Raw genomic sequence first — 17,031 nt, 5'->3', positions numbered from 1 at the left:
GGTGGGTGAATTCCTGGACCTTAACAGTATCCCAAAGAGATAAACAAACAAACAAACAAACAAAAAAACAGAAAAGGGAAGAATTTATAGGTACCCCCCCCAAAAAAAATTAAGCAGCTCTTTCTTTATGACTGTGTGGGGCAAAAAATTAGAAAGTGAGAGGATATCCATAAACTGGAGAAAGACTGAATAAATTATAATATATGGTTTCTATGAAATACTATTGTGCTATAAGAAATGATGGGCAGGAGGAACTCAGAAAAACCTGGAAAGACTTACCTGAACTGAAACAAATTGAAATAAGTAAAACTAAGAGAAGATGGCACTCAGTGTCAGAAATACTATGAACAATTGTGAATAATACCTATTCTTAGCAATATAATGTTCCAAAATAATAACAAAGGATGCACAATAAAAAATGCCATCTGCTTCCAGAGAAAGAAGTGACAAATCTGAATTCATGCCAAAGCAAACTTTTTTTCATTATATTTCTCAATTAGTTATTTCTTGAGTCTCCTTCTACAGAAGGATTAATACAGAAAAATGCTTTACAGGTAAAATCTGTATGTGATGGTTTGTCATCTCAGCAAGGGGTAAGTAGGGAGGGAATGAATTCAGGATCTAAAATTCTTTTTTTAAATGTTAAAAACTGTTTTTACATGTAATTGGGTAAAAATAAAAAAAAATTTAAAGAAAAAAAGGAAGTTAGTAGGATATGAAGAGATATAAGCAACAAGTACAGACAGTTCTTTCTATTAGTACAGCTTTAAAATGGGAGCACAGCTACAGGTCCAAAAAAAAAAAGATGGGGTTACTCATTATCAATAGATGGAACAGGTTCTACATGAAAATGATGAATCCAGGAATCCTTTTTTCCCAATTTGATGGCAGTCAGAGAAGTCAGCAATTGTTGGAAGGAGCCTTCTGAGGTAGGCTAATTCTCACTAGTTTGCTGAAAGTTTTTCTTTATACACTTTGTCTCTTGGGTACAGATCAAGAAGGAAGAAATCCAATGGTCCTGCCTAGCCTGATAGTTAAGAAAGGTTTCATGTAGAAATTATTACATTTGGACATTAATTGTCCTCATACTCAAACTCCTTTTTTAGTATTTATTCATCATTCTATCAAATAACTAGTTTATGTATTCTCAGGAGTGACAATTTTTCATTTGCTATTTAGTTAATTCCTGATATATCTTTTATCTCTGCCCTCCAACTGAATGATCTTACTTCTAGGTTTAGTAAATAGGTTTATTGTTGTTGTTATTTTTTAGTTGATATACTAACATAATAAGTTGTGCTATTCCATTAATTTAAATCTATGTCAGCTTCAAATACTATATAATAAATGATCATTACATTTACTGCCAATTACTTACTACAATTACTAAGCATTGCCATTCTCCTCCATGGAGCTTCATGGTTCAGGATGGGAAACAACATTTCTGGAGTTAGTAAAGTATTTTTTTTCTCCCACCGACTCTTAGATTATGAGCTCCTGGAAGATATAGTCTGCTTCCTATCCCAATGAATGCAGTGAGCACTAAATACACTCACTGCATTGCTTAAAAATGGTGTAGATTTTAACTTTTTCATTTTTTCATTCTAGCTTCCCAAATGAAGTACCTGAATTTCAAAAATGTGGGAAAGAAAGTGACCTGCAATGGTAGAAAACTGAGCTCTAATTTGAGTTCAGACATAAACTAATTATAATATTTGACAAATTGTCTTATGTGGAGTCTCTATTTCTTTATATGTGTAATAAGACAGTCCCAAATGTCTTTTATTGATGATGATTTGTAAACATTCTTCCTTGACTCCATTGGAAGAAATAAAAGATCTCCCAAAAAACAAATCCCACACTCAGAATTGTTTTAGTCAGATAATTTTAAGGCAACATGACATAGTGGAACACAAATCAGAATCTGGAAAATCTTGATTTGTATTTCACCTTAAATACTTTCTAGTAATTTAATCCTAGATAAGTCTCTCAACATATTTGTAAAATGAGGAAGTTGGACCAGATGGCTTCTAAATTCATAGCCTGAGAACTGAACTCAGCAAAGAATAAGTCTTTCTATGCATTGTAAAGTATAATTTTAGTGTTGTGACCTAAATTATATTAATTATTGGTCGCCATGGATAACCCAAATAATAAAATAAAAATACCCAAGTCAGTCTGAAAATTTATGGTGATTTAATTAATATAGTGGAAAGAAATTAAGAAGAAGGGAAAAGGAAAGGATGAAGGCTTTCTCCCACCTGGCTTGTACCGGCCAGGCAGATAGGGGATCTAGAAAGTAAGGGTTTGGAGTGTGAAGGAGGAAGGAATCAGCCTGAACTCCAAGAGGGCTCAGCCAAGATGCCTGAACCTGAATCAGCTCAAGGGCAAACTCACCACCAAAACCCAGACAAACAGCTGCTACCACTCTAAGATCTCTGAATGCTTAGCATGCTGCCAGCCAGAGACGCCTCTCCAGGAAAAGAGGGCGAAGAGAGCAAGTGACTTGCCTTATATAGACAGTTTTACATCACTTTCCTGCGTCTCATCTGTACCAATAATAGTTTAGCTTGACTTAAGACAGCCCAGGGATCTGTCTGCTGTTTCTGCACATGTCTGTTGAAAGCCATTTTCTCAGATAATTAAATCTTTGAGTATGGTACAGATATTCCTGACCTTGTTAAACTAAGTAGGGTGGAGAAATGTAGAGTTCCCAAGACTTGATTCTGTTAAACCAAGTATCTACATTGTTACTAATCAGGAAATAGCTAAGTCAGATCTTCTAAAGTACAGTCTGAGTAGGGTGGATTAGTTTTAAAATTTACAACATCTGTGCAGATAGGACTCACCCTTTAATTTTATTTTATATTTTCTTCTTGTTCATTGACATGCAAATACATCTTACTATTGATTTTTCCCCCAGGAATCATTTCTTTTTAGTTATTAAAAATAACATATTCAATCTTAGTAGTTAATTTTTTGCTTGCAGATTAACTTAAACTTATATAAAAAGTATGAAATGAATTTTATTTTTTTCTCCCCCTAATGAAGATGGTATATAAAAGTTTAGTTTGTATTCCTGGGAATTTGATTTTAATTCATTTGTTAGATGTAGACAGAATAGTTAAAAAAATAATTTTCAGTAGCTGAAAAAAAGATAGATTTTGGAAAATGGGACATTTTAGCTTTGAATTGTGAAATGAATCATCAGCTGACTTTGCTTGCATGCTAATGTGTAGATTTCTATTTTTTATTACATTTAGTTTTAAGAGGGATACATGGCACAAGTATATTTCTTTCTGAATTTCAGTCTGCTTTCGGTATGATTATTAATAAGCTTACTACATTTTCCTCCCTCTTCTCTTCTTATTAAAAGTATGCATACAGTTTCAGGATTACCTGCTTCCCACCATTATAAACATCCCAGAGATCATCATCCAGTCTCTTTGTGAACACACTAATTTGGCCTACAAAGTGTGACAAGGAAATCACTTTAAAAGACTGATATATATTATTTTAAGGTCGCCAAGGAATTCAGCTATGTAATTCCTAAATGAAAACTCAAGTCAGCAGTCAACCTTTTATGGAGTTTTTAATTACAAATAGAAGAAAGAAAGGTATGAGAGAGAGAGAGAGAGAGAGAGAGAGAGAGAGAGAGAGAGAGAGAGAGAAAGAGAGAGAAAGGGGAGAGAAGGGAATAGGGCTTAAATATCCCCCTCTGTTTAGGCTGGGCCAAAAGGCCCAAGCCCTTAGATAGCTGAGGCAAAGAAAAGAGATCAGTCCCTATCACTCACATGACCAAAATGGAGAAACAGTCTCAGGGGCCTCCACCTCCAGCCTCCTTCAGAGCAAAACTTCTCAGAGCACCACCTCTCAGAGCAAAACCTCTCAAAAACACCGCTCAGTCCTCAGACCCCGCTATCTTTAAGGGAACCATTTCAGTTCCCTCCCCTAAGTTCTCACATCTACAAATCACTGTCCATGTCTTCCCTGTGCTAATGGTGGCTCTAGCTTAACCCAGGACTGCCCAGAGGTCTGCCCCTTTGCACATGTCTGTTGAAGGTCATATTCTCAAATAATTAAATTTTGATCTATGCTACAGCCCTTCCTAAATCCTGTTAGGACTGAGTAGGGTGGAGATTGTAAGTTCCAAGACCTGGTTCTGTCATTCCAAGTATCTCTATTGTATCAATTCTAAAATCATTCATGACTCAAAGAACTTCCTGTTCTATGCTTAAGCATAGGTCAAAGCCCTTTCCATTGTTCAGCAAAAGGTTTCTGTCCTAAAGTAATCTTAAGTAGGGAGGAGAAGGACCCTCCCATGCCAAGGGGGTTCACATTCCAATAGACTAACAGTAGGAAATTTTTCAAGTATGAAATTTCCCAATGGTGAAATTTTCAACATTTATAAGTCTAAGAAATTTTAAGGTTTACAAAAGTCAATCATTTTATTTATCACCCTCAATTCAAGGTTGACCTTATACTTTTTCACTTTTCCACTGAGTTGATTTCAATTTTGTTTCACAGCAGTGTGAAATGTTTACTAAAAGATGGAGAATAATTACTCTAGTAAATAGAATTTCTGTCGTGCTGGAAATGTCTAACTTAACATAAAGAAGTATGGAGAATGACTGATGGGAAAAAGAGAAGATCATTTCATCTCCCCTCTCACAAAGACATTGCACAGATTACAAAGATACCTTTATGTCTAGATTCCATGTCTCTCTTGCCCTATTTTTATTTATTGTAGTTTTCATTTAATTTAATTACATACCAGATTTTTCTATTTCACCTAGGCTGAAAATTCAGCTTTCAACTCAGCGCTTCATTGCACTATTGGCATGCTTAACTCCTGCGCCACTTTCTAAGAAATTTGAAATTGTTTTCTCTTCTATTTTCTGATCTTCTTTCTCAAATGGCCAGATCTCTCCAATTTTGTTCAGGCATGGGTTCTGTTTAATTGTCTTTAATACACCAATCTGTATCACAAAAAGAAAGAAACAAGCCAAAAGAAAACTTTACTAGCACATGGACCCTCCTTCCCCACCTTGTTATCTTACCTCCCTCTCCTTACAACCTGTACCTTATGCATGGACCAAAATATTTACTGAAGATTCTACTTCCTCTTGCACAATCATAGAACTGCTTACAAAAAACTATCTTCTTTCATTTAATCTTTAAATCTAAATAGAAATATACCAGGGGGATATTTCTTCATCATTGTAAAAGCTTCTCAAGCATTGTTTATTGTGGAAAAATTGGCAAATCATTCTCTCCCATGTTGCATTCATAAAATGTAGTCCAAGAAATGTGAAAAAGATAAATTTTATTTTAAAGTAATATCCATTATAGTGCCTATTAGTGCAATATTATAGACATCTAGCATTTTACTTCCCATTTTAATTATTTTTAAAAGGAGATATAGGACTTAAATAGTGTTTTAAATTCTTTCACTGCTGAGATTATGGAGCATTTTATTGAATGTAATTTTAATTCCTGAATGGAACTTAGATCAATCTAAATAATTTCCCTACAACTGCTCTAAATGAATTGTTTTCTTAACCTTGTTTCACAATCTAAGCTATGGCATTGTTCATCATCATTCATTTTTCAAGACAAGACAATGTTCCATAGCAAGAAAAAGAAATAATTCTGAAAGAAAAAATGGGTATTCTGAGCCTTTTTTTTTTAAGTTCATATGCTGTGAATAAAGAGAAGCAGGTAAAGGGGAAAATGAAAATATGGTTCTAGAGATTTTAGTATGTTAGAGCTGGAATGGAATTTAGAGATTATTGCAGTCCTTTTTATTGACATCCAGAGAGGAAGTGACTTGCCCAAGACAAATTTTGTAGAGCACAGAATAACTGAACCCAGATTTTGATTCCAATTCTTTACATTGCACTACCTTTCCTCCACTTTAAAACTAAATAAATATTGGCATTAATATCAGGTGAGAGAAATGGAAGAATTTCTAACAGTTAGTTGAATTCTACAAGAAAAAAATTTCAATGCATATTATATGCATATACTTATATATGACATGTGTGAATATAAATATATATTAGTATGTGCATATTTATTAATATTTGGTCTGGGCTTATGATTTCAATGGGTTAGGGAACTCCTCAATAAGAAGTTCCTTTACCAGTGCAGATCAGTAGCTTCTTTAAAACTTATATGGTAAGAATTGCCAGGAGCACTGAGAAGTCCCATGATTTGCTTAGGATGAGACTTGAATTTGAGTCTTTCCAACTGTGAAACAAGCTTTCAATGCAACATTCCAAGATGTTCCTTGTTTCTGTGTCACTAAAAGGCATACATGGATTCTCCCCCCACCACATACATATATCCACATACACATTTCAAGTAAAAAGATAATGCATTTGAATCACAGAGACTTGAGTTTTGAGAGTTTCCAAATGGTTCTAGCCAAGTGGTGTTGGCTTAGTACTTTAAATTATCTGTATTATATATCACAAATTGTATAAGATAGAGATTATTATAAATTACATTTTATAGATATACTTCACAGGATTATGGAGTTTAAAAATGAGATAATAAATGGGAAAATCTTTTGAAAAATTGATGTTTGATATGCATAGGAAGTATTATTCAATGTGTTCCATGTTCATTTAAATTTAATTTTAAATTCATTATTATTTTATGACATAGAAATAATATTATTTTTCCTTCTTTGGGAAAAAAAAAAACACATCGCCAATCCTTAGCTGTTCCTCGTACAAGTGATACACAATGCAGCTCTGTCCCAGAGCCCAGATATGGAAGAAGAATTGGCTCTGAATTTTCAGCGGGTTCAATTGTTCGATTTGAATGCAACCCTGGATATCTACTTCAAGGCTCCAAAGCAATCCGGTGCCAATCAGTGCCTAATGCTTTAGCTCAGTGGAATGACACAATACCAAGCTGTGTAGGTAAGCAATTATTGGCTGGGTTTAATAGTGCACATGAGCCCTAAATCAGAATTGGATAGCAGTTTCAGAAAATAGTTTTTCCCTTACCTATATATTCATCCACCATCAATTAATAATGGTCATGTCCAATTTAAAAGGGCAATTTGTCATGTCAGAAATAATTGAGTACCAGCTGGAAAGTAGGAAATATGGCGTTTCTTATAATAACCCATTAGATGAACAAGTATGATATGTTTCCCCACACCTTTGAATATTTATTAACTATGTGACTATAACTCTAAAGCTATAAATACAGTACATAATTCTGTTTTTTGGGGAAAGTATTATAATGTTGATTGGCTAGATCTCTTGTGAAGTCTCTTTAATAAATTTGTGCTGATTAATTATTGAAAAGTCATATGCTAATCCTGAGCAAATAACAATGGTATAGTAAGTTGTAGTTTATTTACTTCATTTTATGTAAGAGCCTTTGGCAGAATCATATTTAGTCCTTTGAATTCATTTGTACATTATAAGAATATTTTCTCTCTGGTCTTGCTCATAAATTCCATTAATATCAAATAAGATACCAAGTATTTAAGCCTTGGTGGATTAATTATTCTAAACAACACACTTTTCAGTGACACAACTGTTCTTTAAAAACTATTATAGTCTTTAGAAAATATTTTTTTACCAGTACGATAAAAATAAATAATTGAGTAAATTACTTCAGCTGATTATTAAAACTAAGAAAATATGGTTGAATTTCTATGTTGTATAAAACCTTCTAAAAATGAATGGTCACTATGTGTTCCCTCTTAAAACCCTCTTAGAAATGAATCCGAGTTTCAGAACACTCAAAAATACAACACATTCTACTTCATGTTCACAACCTATGTGCTTAAATATAATAATGCTTTCTAGTTCCCTGCAGTGGCAATTTCACACAAAGGAGAGGCACTATCCTCTCCCCCGGTTATCCTGAGCCATATGGCAACAACTTGAACTGTATATGGAAAATCATAGTCACAGAAGGATCAGGAATTCAGGCAAGTCCTTGTCCTGCAAAATTTCAAATGCTAAGTCTCAGGACTTTGGAAGTATTTATTGATATCCTTGTAATATAAATTTGCAGAAAATAATTTGTCTTCTATTAGTTTTGTTGATTGTTTCCAATCTTCTTTTTTAGTTCAGAAAATAATAGTATAGCACAATTTCTCAGCTAAAGCGAAAATCAAATCTATCAGTTATATTTTCTTTAATTTATCTATATATCATATCTATATTTATCTAAATATCTGTATCATTATATTTTGTACAATCTAACATTGGTTACTTTCCTGTTAATTTACTATTATAATTTTGTCATTTTAATTTATAATAAATATTATTCAATTTGTATCTAAAGCATGTGTCCATATAATCTTGCTTTATTTGACATTATTCAATGTATAATTTTATCATATGAATTTCTAATCCATTTTATCTATGCCTACATCTAACCCTATATATGTGCACTTTCATGTACAATGGAATTGTGTCCATTATTGATTCTCTAATATTATTTTATATTTGTATTTGTCTAGTCAATATCTATACTTTGCCTCCTATGTTTCTATCCTTGATTATATTACTGTTTATTGCTTTATATTTGTCTTCATTTCCATGTATTTCTAAAGTTTTCTATTAATAGAGTTCATTTTTCATCCTTGATTAATTTCTTTGATGTTATATATAGTATCCCCCTTTATTTTGTTGAGAGTATTTATTTAGTTAACTTTGGTTTTTAAATGAAAAAAAAAGATAACCTAATATCATTATGTTCTAGATTCAAGTAATCAGCTTTGCTACAGAACAAAACTGGGATTCCCTTGAAATCTATGATGGTGCAGATATGACAGCACCAAGACTTGGAAGTTTTTCAGGTAATAAAAGTAACAGTTTGTATCCATAGAACCCAATTGAATATTTTTAATCAAATGAAATAACACCTATGTTATACCCCAAAAGACAAATAAAATCTTTTTAAAATTTCACTTAATTAATTTTATTAGTTTATATTTTATATGAAGTTAATATTACATATTTACTTGAGAAATTATTTAATGTGCATCAGAATATCTCCAAATATATACTTACTTGTAGGGATATTCAATTTTGTGTTTATTTTAATTGATACTGTAAATTATACTACTTATCCTTCAAAGCAGGTAGTTTTTTCCCCTCTATTTCCTAATAAAACGTGAAACAGTATACTAATCTTACATAGACACAAGTACAGATTCAACAGGTAAAGAAAGTGTAAGGGAGTGAAATGGCAAATGATAGCTGCTTCCTCAGTTACCATTTGACCATCTTCCCCACTTAGTGCTTCCTCTTTGAAACAAAAATTGTGAAAATTGCCAATTTGCCATTTGAGTTGGTATTAGCAGATATTGATGATTCATGTAGATTCTAGAACATTTGACTGATAGACAAAGAAATCTTACAAATGTATAAACAAAAGAATATCAGAACATCAGATTCATTTTTTGGGGAAAAAAAGCAGAACCTTTAGGTAAAAGCCAAGAAAAATATTTCCTTCTTTTCAATTCTGAAAAAGAGAGACATATATTCATACATGTGCGCACACACAAACAGAAATAATGTTCAAGAAAAAGATAAGGCTTGTGAATGGCTATTGTACTTCTGGCATGGGGAGGTTAGAGAAACTTAGTCTCAAAAAAATACAATAAAATAAGTTTTCATCTGCGTTATCTTCAAGCTTTAATACATTAAGAATAGATTTCAACTTTATCCATCAAAAAGAATTTACTGTAGCTTATTATGTGTTTGACACTATACTAAGTAATGGACACACAAATATGACCAGAAAGAAAGACATTTCCTGCCCTCAGAGGGCTTTCTTCTAATGGAATGAGACAACCCATAAAAGAGAACTAAAAAGCGAGAGAGGGAGGGAGGGAAGAAGGTACCTGGGAGAAGGCATTGGGTGAGAAAGTAGAAAGTCTGGGATATATTCTGGAGAGGAATGGAGAAAAGACTGGCATGGATATTGTCCTCAAAAACCTGGGAGGAACCATCCAGACAGAGGAAAGGATATAAGGATATCCTTATATCAATATATATACAATAAGGATAGAGGGTACACTTCCAGTGGGAAAAATCTAGAGGGGAAATGAACTTTCAGGGTGAGGAAGTTTCTGTGACATGATAGAGAGAGTCAATAGTACAACCTCTCCTTTTACCCTTTTCCTTGCCATTCATCATTCTGCCTTTATAATTTTCTCTCCTATCTATTGCTTCCCTTCTATTTGCAGTGCCAGCACCATAATAGAGGTGCTCAATCCCTCAGGACAGAAATATGCCATAGCCTCACTTGCTTGTCTCATTGTAATGATTTATTAGTTGGTGTTATCAAAATGCTTTATATTAAAAACAGTTAAGTATCAAATACACAACTGCATTCATTTGTATATAGAATTATAATGATAGGGGGGATGTGAATAATATTTTATTACTCATAAATCAACAAATATAAGAATCTGCCTTAGACAATGTACCCCTATACTTTCTGTGTCTACTTTCTAGAATTTATTTATGAATCTTCAAAATACTATAACATGCTGTTATCAATGATCATGAATAGTATTATTTTACCTGAAACAATTTATAGTAACTTATATTATTGTTTTATGACAAATTTTATTAATTTTCAGTGTGTTGGAAGCACCTGTCTATGTTTTTTCTGGCCCTAGACGGATTATATATGGATATATATATGCATGTGTATATTACATATATACATATTTGAATATATGCATGATATATGTTTATGTATCAGAAGTTTTAAAAATAGATATTTGAATTATTTATAAAATTATAAACATACTTTACAGGTCATCCAATTCAGCTCACTTATCTGAAAAACAAGGCAACTGAGGGAGAAAAATCTCAAGTGATTTTTCCCATTATCATTCAGCTAATTGATTTTTGGCAGTTAGAATAATTCTAAGCTCTCAAGGGCTATTCATTCATTTCATTCATTCAAATCTTCTCTATATACCAGACACTGTTAGATTTGGAAATACCAAGAGAAAAACAAAATTGTACCTACCCTCAAGTACTCTGATGGAGGTAATACTATATATACAAACACAGAAAATTAAATATAAAGTAGATAACAAAGTAATTTCTGGAAGTAACACTACTACCTGGAGAAATTAAAATACCTAAGCTAAGCTTTGAAGGAGAGCTAGATTATCTAAAAGACAAAACAGCCAGTTCAAAGGCACAGAAATAGTAAAGATAATGATTTTTATAGCAAACAGCAAGCAGGTTAGTATAGCTGAAATGTAGTGTTTGAAGCAGAGTAACAGAGAATAAGGAACGGCTGGGTGCAGCAAGTGGCTAGAACACTAGGTTTAGAATCAGGGAGACAGACTCACCTTCTGAGTTCAAATCCAGCCTCTGACACTTACTAATTTGTGCAATGCTAGGCAAATCTTGTTAACCTCAATTTCTCATCCTCAAAATGAGCTGAAGAAGGACATGGCAAACCACTCCAGTATGTTTGCCAAAAAACCCTAAAAAGGGGTCATAAAGAGCCAGACAGGACTGAAACAACTCAACAACAATTGAAAGTAATCCTGGAGCCAGATGGTGAATGGTTTTAAATGTCAAAGAGAAAAATTTGTAAAGGATACGAAGAATTGTTATGATTTAAATTATCTGGAGATATATTAATTTATAATTATTTATTAGTAAAGGTTAGAGAGAAAGATCACATGGTCACTTGGCTGCCCTAATTATTAGACATTTTACACATGCTGCCTCAGTTTATCCACAACCCTCTGAGTGCCAAACCAAGTGCCTGTCAAAAGTTAAATGCTTCAAAGAAGGGAGAGAGAGGGACAAGGTGTCTAGCAAAAGAGTGAGAGTTTCCTGTGTCCCTTCTCTTGGAAAGCTGTTTTTTGCCACTCTTCCTGGGGCTTTGATAGGGCACTTAACCTCACTCTCAGTGTCCAAGTCCTGACTTTTTGCCATGCCATCTGTCCAACAATATTTCCACTAGACCCCTTCCCTAATGCCAGGACACCAAGTCAGATAATCACATAGTTCCTAGTCACAGAATAGGGCTAATAACAATTAAAAAATACAACAAGTGGGTATAATTTATATTAAATTTACACAGGATGAGATCTAGGAAGAACTGCTGGATTTTCTTGAACAGAAGAGTAACATGAGCACATTTTTGCTTTAAGAATACTAATTTAGTGGTTATGTGGTTGATAATAAAGAGAAGGAAGACAATGCCTTCAACTTGGGAGAATATTTCAAACTAAGTAGTAAGGGTTCAAAATATAGTAGTTATGTTACAGATGGAGAGAAAAGGATAAATGTGAGACATGTTGTAGAGGTAAAATGAGTGGCCACATTGTTTGAATGTCAAATATATATTTGGCTAAAAAATTATTTTACAGAGAACTCATACCAGGAAAGTGCTCACATGCAGGTCATGGGAGATACTGGCACAGGAAATCCCCCATGGACTGCATATATCAAAGGTGGCTCTGGGCTCTAAGAGCAAAGCAAAATTAGAGTAGCTTAGAAGAAATGTGAGAAATGTGAAACTTAGACATCTCCATTCCAAATATTGTTATGGCCTATTTGTACTCAACCTTCTGAGCTTGTTTTGTTACATTGAACCAGACATAGTAATGCCATTTTGGTTCTCTTTGAGTACAAAGTATGATAGCCGACCAGTTCAGTACCCTTGACCCAAAACCTCATTAGTTAAGGTAGAAATCACTGGATACATTGCTTTTAATAGTTAAACCTCTCTGGTATTAATATATTAGGAGAAGTGCCTTTCTACTGAACTGAAACCTGTGAATCTTTTTGATGTGTATGATTACATATAAATTTTGGTAATTTAGCAAAAGGTATAAATTACCTTGCTTAAGGTATATAAGAAATAGTTTTTGCAATAAAGCTCTACTTTGATGCCTTGTGAAGATGATTCTGGGTTCCTGTAGACAATGCTGTCATTTCACAAGCTTGGACAGGACATACCAGACTAGAAGAATTTGGTTATAATCGCTATGATATTCAGCCTAAGGGCTGAGAGCCTCCTCATTAAAGCTGGTTACCAAAAGATTACTTTTTAAGTCCATAATTCATTAAGATCCCATCTATCACTAAGTTGTTTAGAATTTGAGATTTATAACAGTAGAAAAAGTGCTATTTTATTGAAGTGTTAGAGATTTTATTATTCCATAAGTATTTTCATTTTTGACTTGACACTGTGGGTTTTTTTTTTTTTGAAGTAGCTACCCTAAAATTCTGGGCCCTTTATTGTCAATTTCCTCTAAAGAATAACCATCTGAATCAATTAATTAAATTAATAAACTATAAGACAATGTATTAATAAAGATTTCCTCATTTATGTATTATAACAAAGAAAAAAATTATTTAATTTGCTTATCCCTTTTGAAGAGTACATTTTATGGAACTTTATAATTCAAGACTGATATTCTGGGAATGTCCCTTTTTTGTTATTTTCTTGTTTCAAACTCTCCTCCAGTATTCTAATTTCTTTTTCCCAATATGACCTTAGCTCCTCTGTGTCTCTTACTGATTCTTCGGTTGGTATAACATGAGCTTGGGCATTTTAAGTGAACAGAAAGTACTCAATATAAATGAATCTATACTTTCCTTTTTTTCACACAGTTTTGGTTGAAGTCATTCAGAGACCTCTGTGGGAACATCATTCAGTGTTAGTCACAGTGGAAATAGAAAAGAGGTTACCAGTCAAAAGCTGTGCCCCATGAATAATGCATTAGATCAACATCTTCCCTGAATGACTATCCCCAGCCAGACTTCTATGTTGTCTTAAAATGTTCTTCCTCATGATGGCCTTGTCAAACCAAATGGAATAAGGCAGACTTTCAAAATGTAAAAAGAAACCAAAATAGGGAATAAACCATCTAAGTGATAAGTGCTCATGTGGTTTGTATATGATTCTGGGTGTTCGGCATGTGTCCTCTATGTCATGGCACATTGGTAAACATTTGGTGGAGGACTAAAGAGATAACTTTGTTATAATCATACGTAGAAATGCAACTGATATTGAACCATAGAAATAATGAAAACTGACACTATATTAGACACAGATATCTGAAGATTCTTTTATTATTTGACAATTCCTGATAATAATGATTTAATTAGAAATAATCCCCAATGCTGGTATTTAAGACCTTCCACAATTTATCAGAATATTTTTTTTTTACCTTTTACACATTATATTCTATACATTTCTATAGTCTATAATCCAACTAAAAGAACACCACCATCAAAGATTTAAAACTAGAAAGACCTTTAGATCACTCTACCACTTCATTTAACAGATAAGGAAATTGAGCCACAGAGTGTTTAAGTAATTTACCTAGGGTTATACAATAAGTAGCTCATATAATATTTGAACCTAAGTCTTCCTCATTCAAAGTTTATTTTCCATCTCCCATGCACCATGTTGACTCTATGTCTTTTTGCATTTTATTCCCCCATTATAGAACCCTCATTCTTATCATTCTTTAATTTCAAGTTGAGACTACTTTATCCACAAAATTTTCCCTATTTTTCCTCCAAATATAAAGAAGCAATTTATTCTCACATCTGCATTCTACCCTTTGTCTCTTTCCATCTTCATTCACTGTATTGCAACTTTGTTTTAGTTATTGGGAGTCTTTCTCTTATCTCTAATTGAAAAGGTACTTCTCTATCAAGACAGTGTTCTTTCTGCATACAGTAAGTTGATAAATAATTGGTATTTAGGAAGTGAATTAAATTGATTTGGAGAAATCAGCATACTTTAAAAAACATTTCATATGTAAAAAAGAATAATGTTTAAAAGTTGCATGAATTATGATTAAGATTAAACTCCTTTGTCTCTTGCAGGTACTACTGTGCCAGCCTTGTTGAATAGTACCTCCAATCAACTCTATTTGCATTTTCAATCTGATATTAGTGTGGCAGCAGCTGGCTTTCACCTGGAATACAAAAGTAAGACCTACTATCTGCCCTTTAAGACTTGACATATTGTCATTGGTTCTATGAGAAAATTATTTTATGCTATAAATTCAAGGTGGAACATAATATTAACTAAGAAACTATTTTTAGAACTAGCAGAAAATCACTTCAATGAAATTTTATTAGAAAATACAAGGAAAATGTATTGCATTGTATCTTGGTGAGAAAATGTGTCTTAAAATAAAAATCCCACGTAAAGTAGTTAGCTTAATGACTTTAGAACATCCTTGAAAATTAATTTAGTTTTATTGTGAAATCTATACATATATTCTTATTAATACATAAAAAATACAGATAACTCCATGTATTAATTTGCATAACTTTTCTCTTTCTTTCTCAAAGAACTCTTAAAAAATCTGTATTAGCAAAGAGCACCGACTCCAGTGCTGATGCCTGTGTATTATTCATTTTAATTGGGAGTGTAGGCATTGCAAAGGAAGCTCTAACCTTTTAAAAATGAATGTGAGGCTGAGTTAATAGTCTGATAAATGGGATGACAAAGGTCAAATTCACAAATTTTCTTTGACGTTTGATTATGCAGGTAAACCCTGTAAAATGAAAAAATAAGACTTTCCAATGAGAGTGAAGTTTATTTTAGGACATGTTTTCAAGCACTAAAAATGCTTAATGTTGATATTCATCTCTCTTAATAAGCAGTTGCAAATAAGCAAATACATAGATAAACTTTAATAAGTGATCTTTTGAATTGAGATAAACAGTTTTTGAGGATGTAAATGCAAAGATGTTTCTAAAAGGCTAGATTCCAGCTGATGAGAAGCATTCAGAACCACACATAAACCACTGGACGATCTCACATTCTAGTTAAATTCCCCTTCTTAATGACAGCATCTGTATGCAAGTTTGCATCAATTTATTTGAATAAGATTCCATTAATGGTTGTGCAAAACAAAGCCTTGGATATTATTTACATGGCCTACATATACAGAATTTTCTCCCCCCTTTGACACATTTTTCTAACATCTGTAGATGATAAATCATGAGATTCATTTCATACTATGACTTAACAGATGTACTCAGTCATGTAGTGGCATTATGGCTGATGGATGCTCTTAGCTAGCACTTTCAAGGTGGTCCTGACTTTTTTGATTCTCTTCTACTACCAATGTGAACTTGTGTTATTAAAATAATTTGTCTCTAATTTTCATAGAGAACTATGGACATTTGCTTCACTAACACTGTCATCTGCGGTTTAGTTTTATTAGCAGTAAGGAAATTTATTAGAAGAAAAATAATATATCTCATTGAAAGGAAACATTTAAAACTTAACTCAAGGTCCTTGTTTCTGCATTTTTTCTTTGGTAGTATGTGGATTTAATTTGACACATTTCTTCTTTTTCCCTAGTTGTTATTTTCAGATTCAAACCTCTTCATCTCTCATTTTCTAGTTGTCAAGGATGATGATTTCTATGTCTATTATTTTGATTGCAATAGCTGGAAATATAGTAAAATAAATGTCACTGAATTCACCAGTGAAAGGATGGCATTGTTTAGAATCACCTGTAGCATTTTTAATGCCTTTAATATATTGGTCTAGCATGATGCCTAACATATATGAGATGCTCTATAAATTCTTTCTGATTGATTGGCATTACTAAAGAAAGCATTTATATCAGTGCTATAATTGGTGTAGAGCTATGGGGTTTGCACTCCAAGATTGGAGAGGGTGGAACTACAATTTCTCCACTGGAGTGTGCTTCTTTCTTCTCCAGAAAATTCTATGCCAATATCCCCACAACAATTGTTGTCCCCATGTATTGACTCTTGGTGCTCTACCCTCTCTTCCCTGGTAATCACTATCCATGATGTCTAGGTCCTTTGCAATAGTTGTCCTTGGAGTATTTCCAAGTTTTCATCACTATGACTTACTTCTCCCAGAAACACCTGAACTCCTCCAATACTGAGAGGGCAAGGGTTGGAATACCTTCTTTTCCAATGGCAATTTTATCTACCTTTCCACTGTTTAGGCCAGGGGTCCCCAAACTTTTTACACAGGGGCCAGTTCACTGTC

At 33.2% G+C, this 17,031-nt stretch overlaps 1 protein-coding gene across 2 annotated transcripts in view; it reads left to right on the top strand.

Moving 5' to 3' along the window:
• CSMD1 (CUB and Sushi multiple domains 1) overlaps positions 1-17,031 on the top strand; it is a 2,624,761-nt gene that overhangs the window by 2,231,822 nt on the left and 375,908 nt on the right. For both annotated transcript variants that reach the window (XM_056823354.1, XM_007476228.3), the window contains exons 34-37: positions 6,729-6,932; positions 7,836-7,960; positions 8,740-8,836; positions 14,871-14,975. In XM_056823354.1, coding sequence (XP_056679332.1) covers positions 6,729-6,932; positions 7,836-7,960; positions 8,740-8,836; positions 14,871-14,975 — 531 coding nt within the window. The remainder of the gene's footprint in view (positions 1-6,728; positions 6,933-7,835; positions 7,961-8,739; positions 8,837-14,870; positions 14,976-17,031) is intronic.

The sequence above is a fragment of the Monodelphis domestica genome, chromosome 1, assembly GCF_027887165.1.
Source record: "Monodelphis domestica isolate mMonDom1 chromosome 1, mMonDom1.pri, whole genome shotgun sequence".
NCBI lineage: Eukaryota > Metazoa > Chordata > Mammalia > Didelphimorphia > Didelphidae > Monodelphis > Monodelphis domestica.
This window is presented reverse-complemented; position numbering and strand designations above follow the sequence as displayed.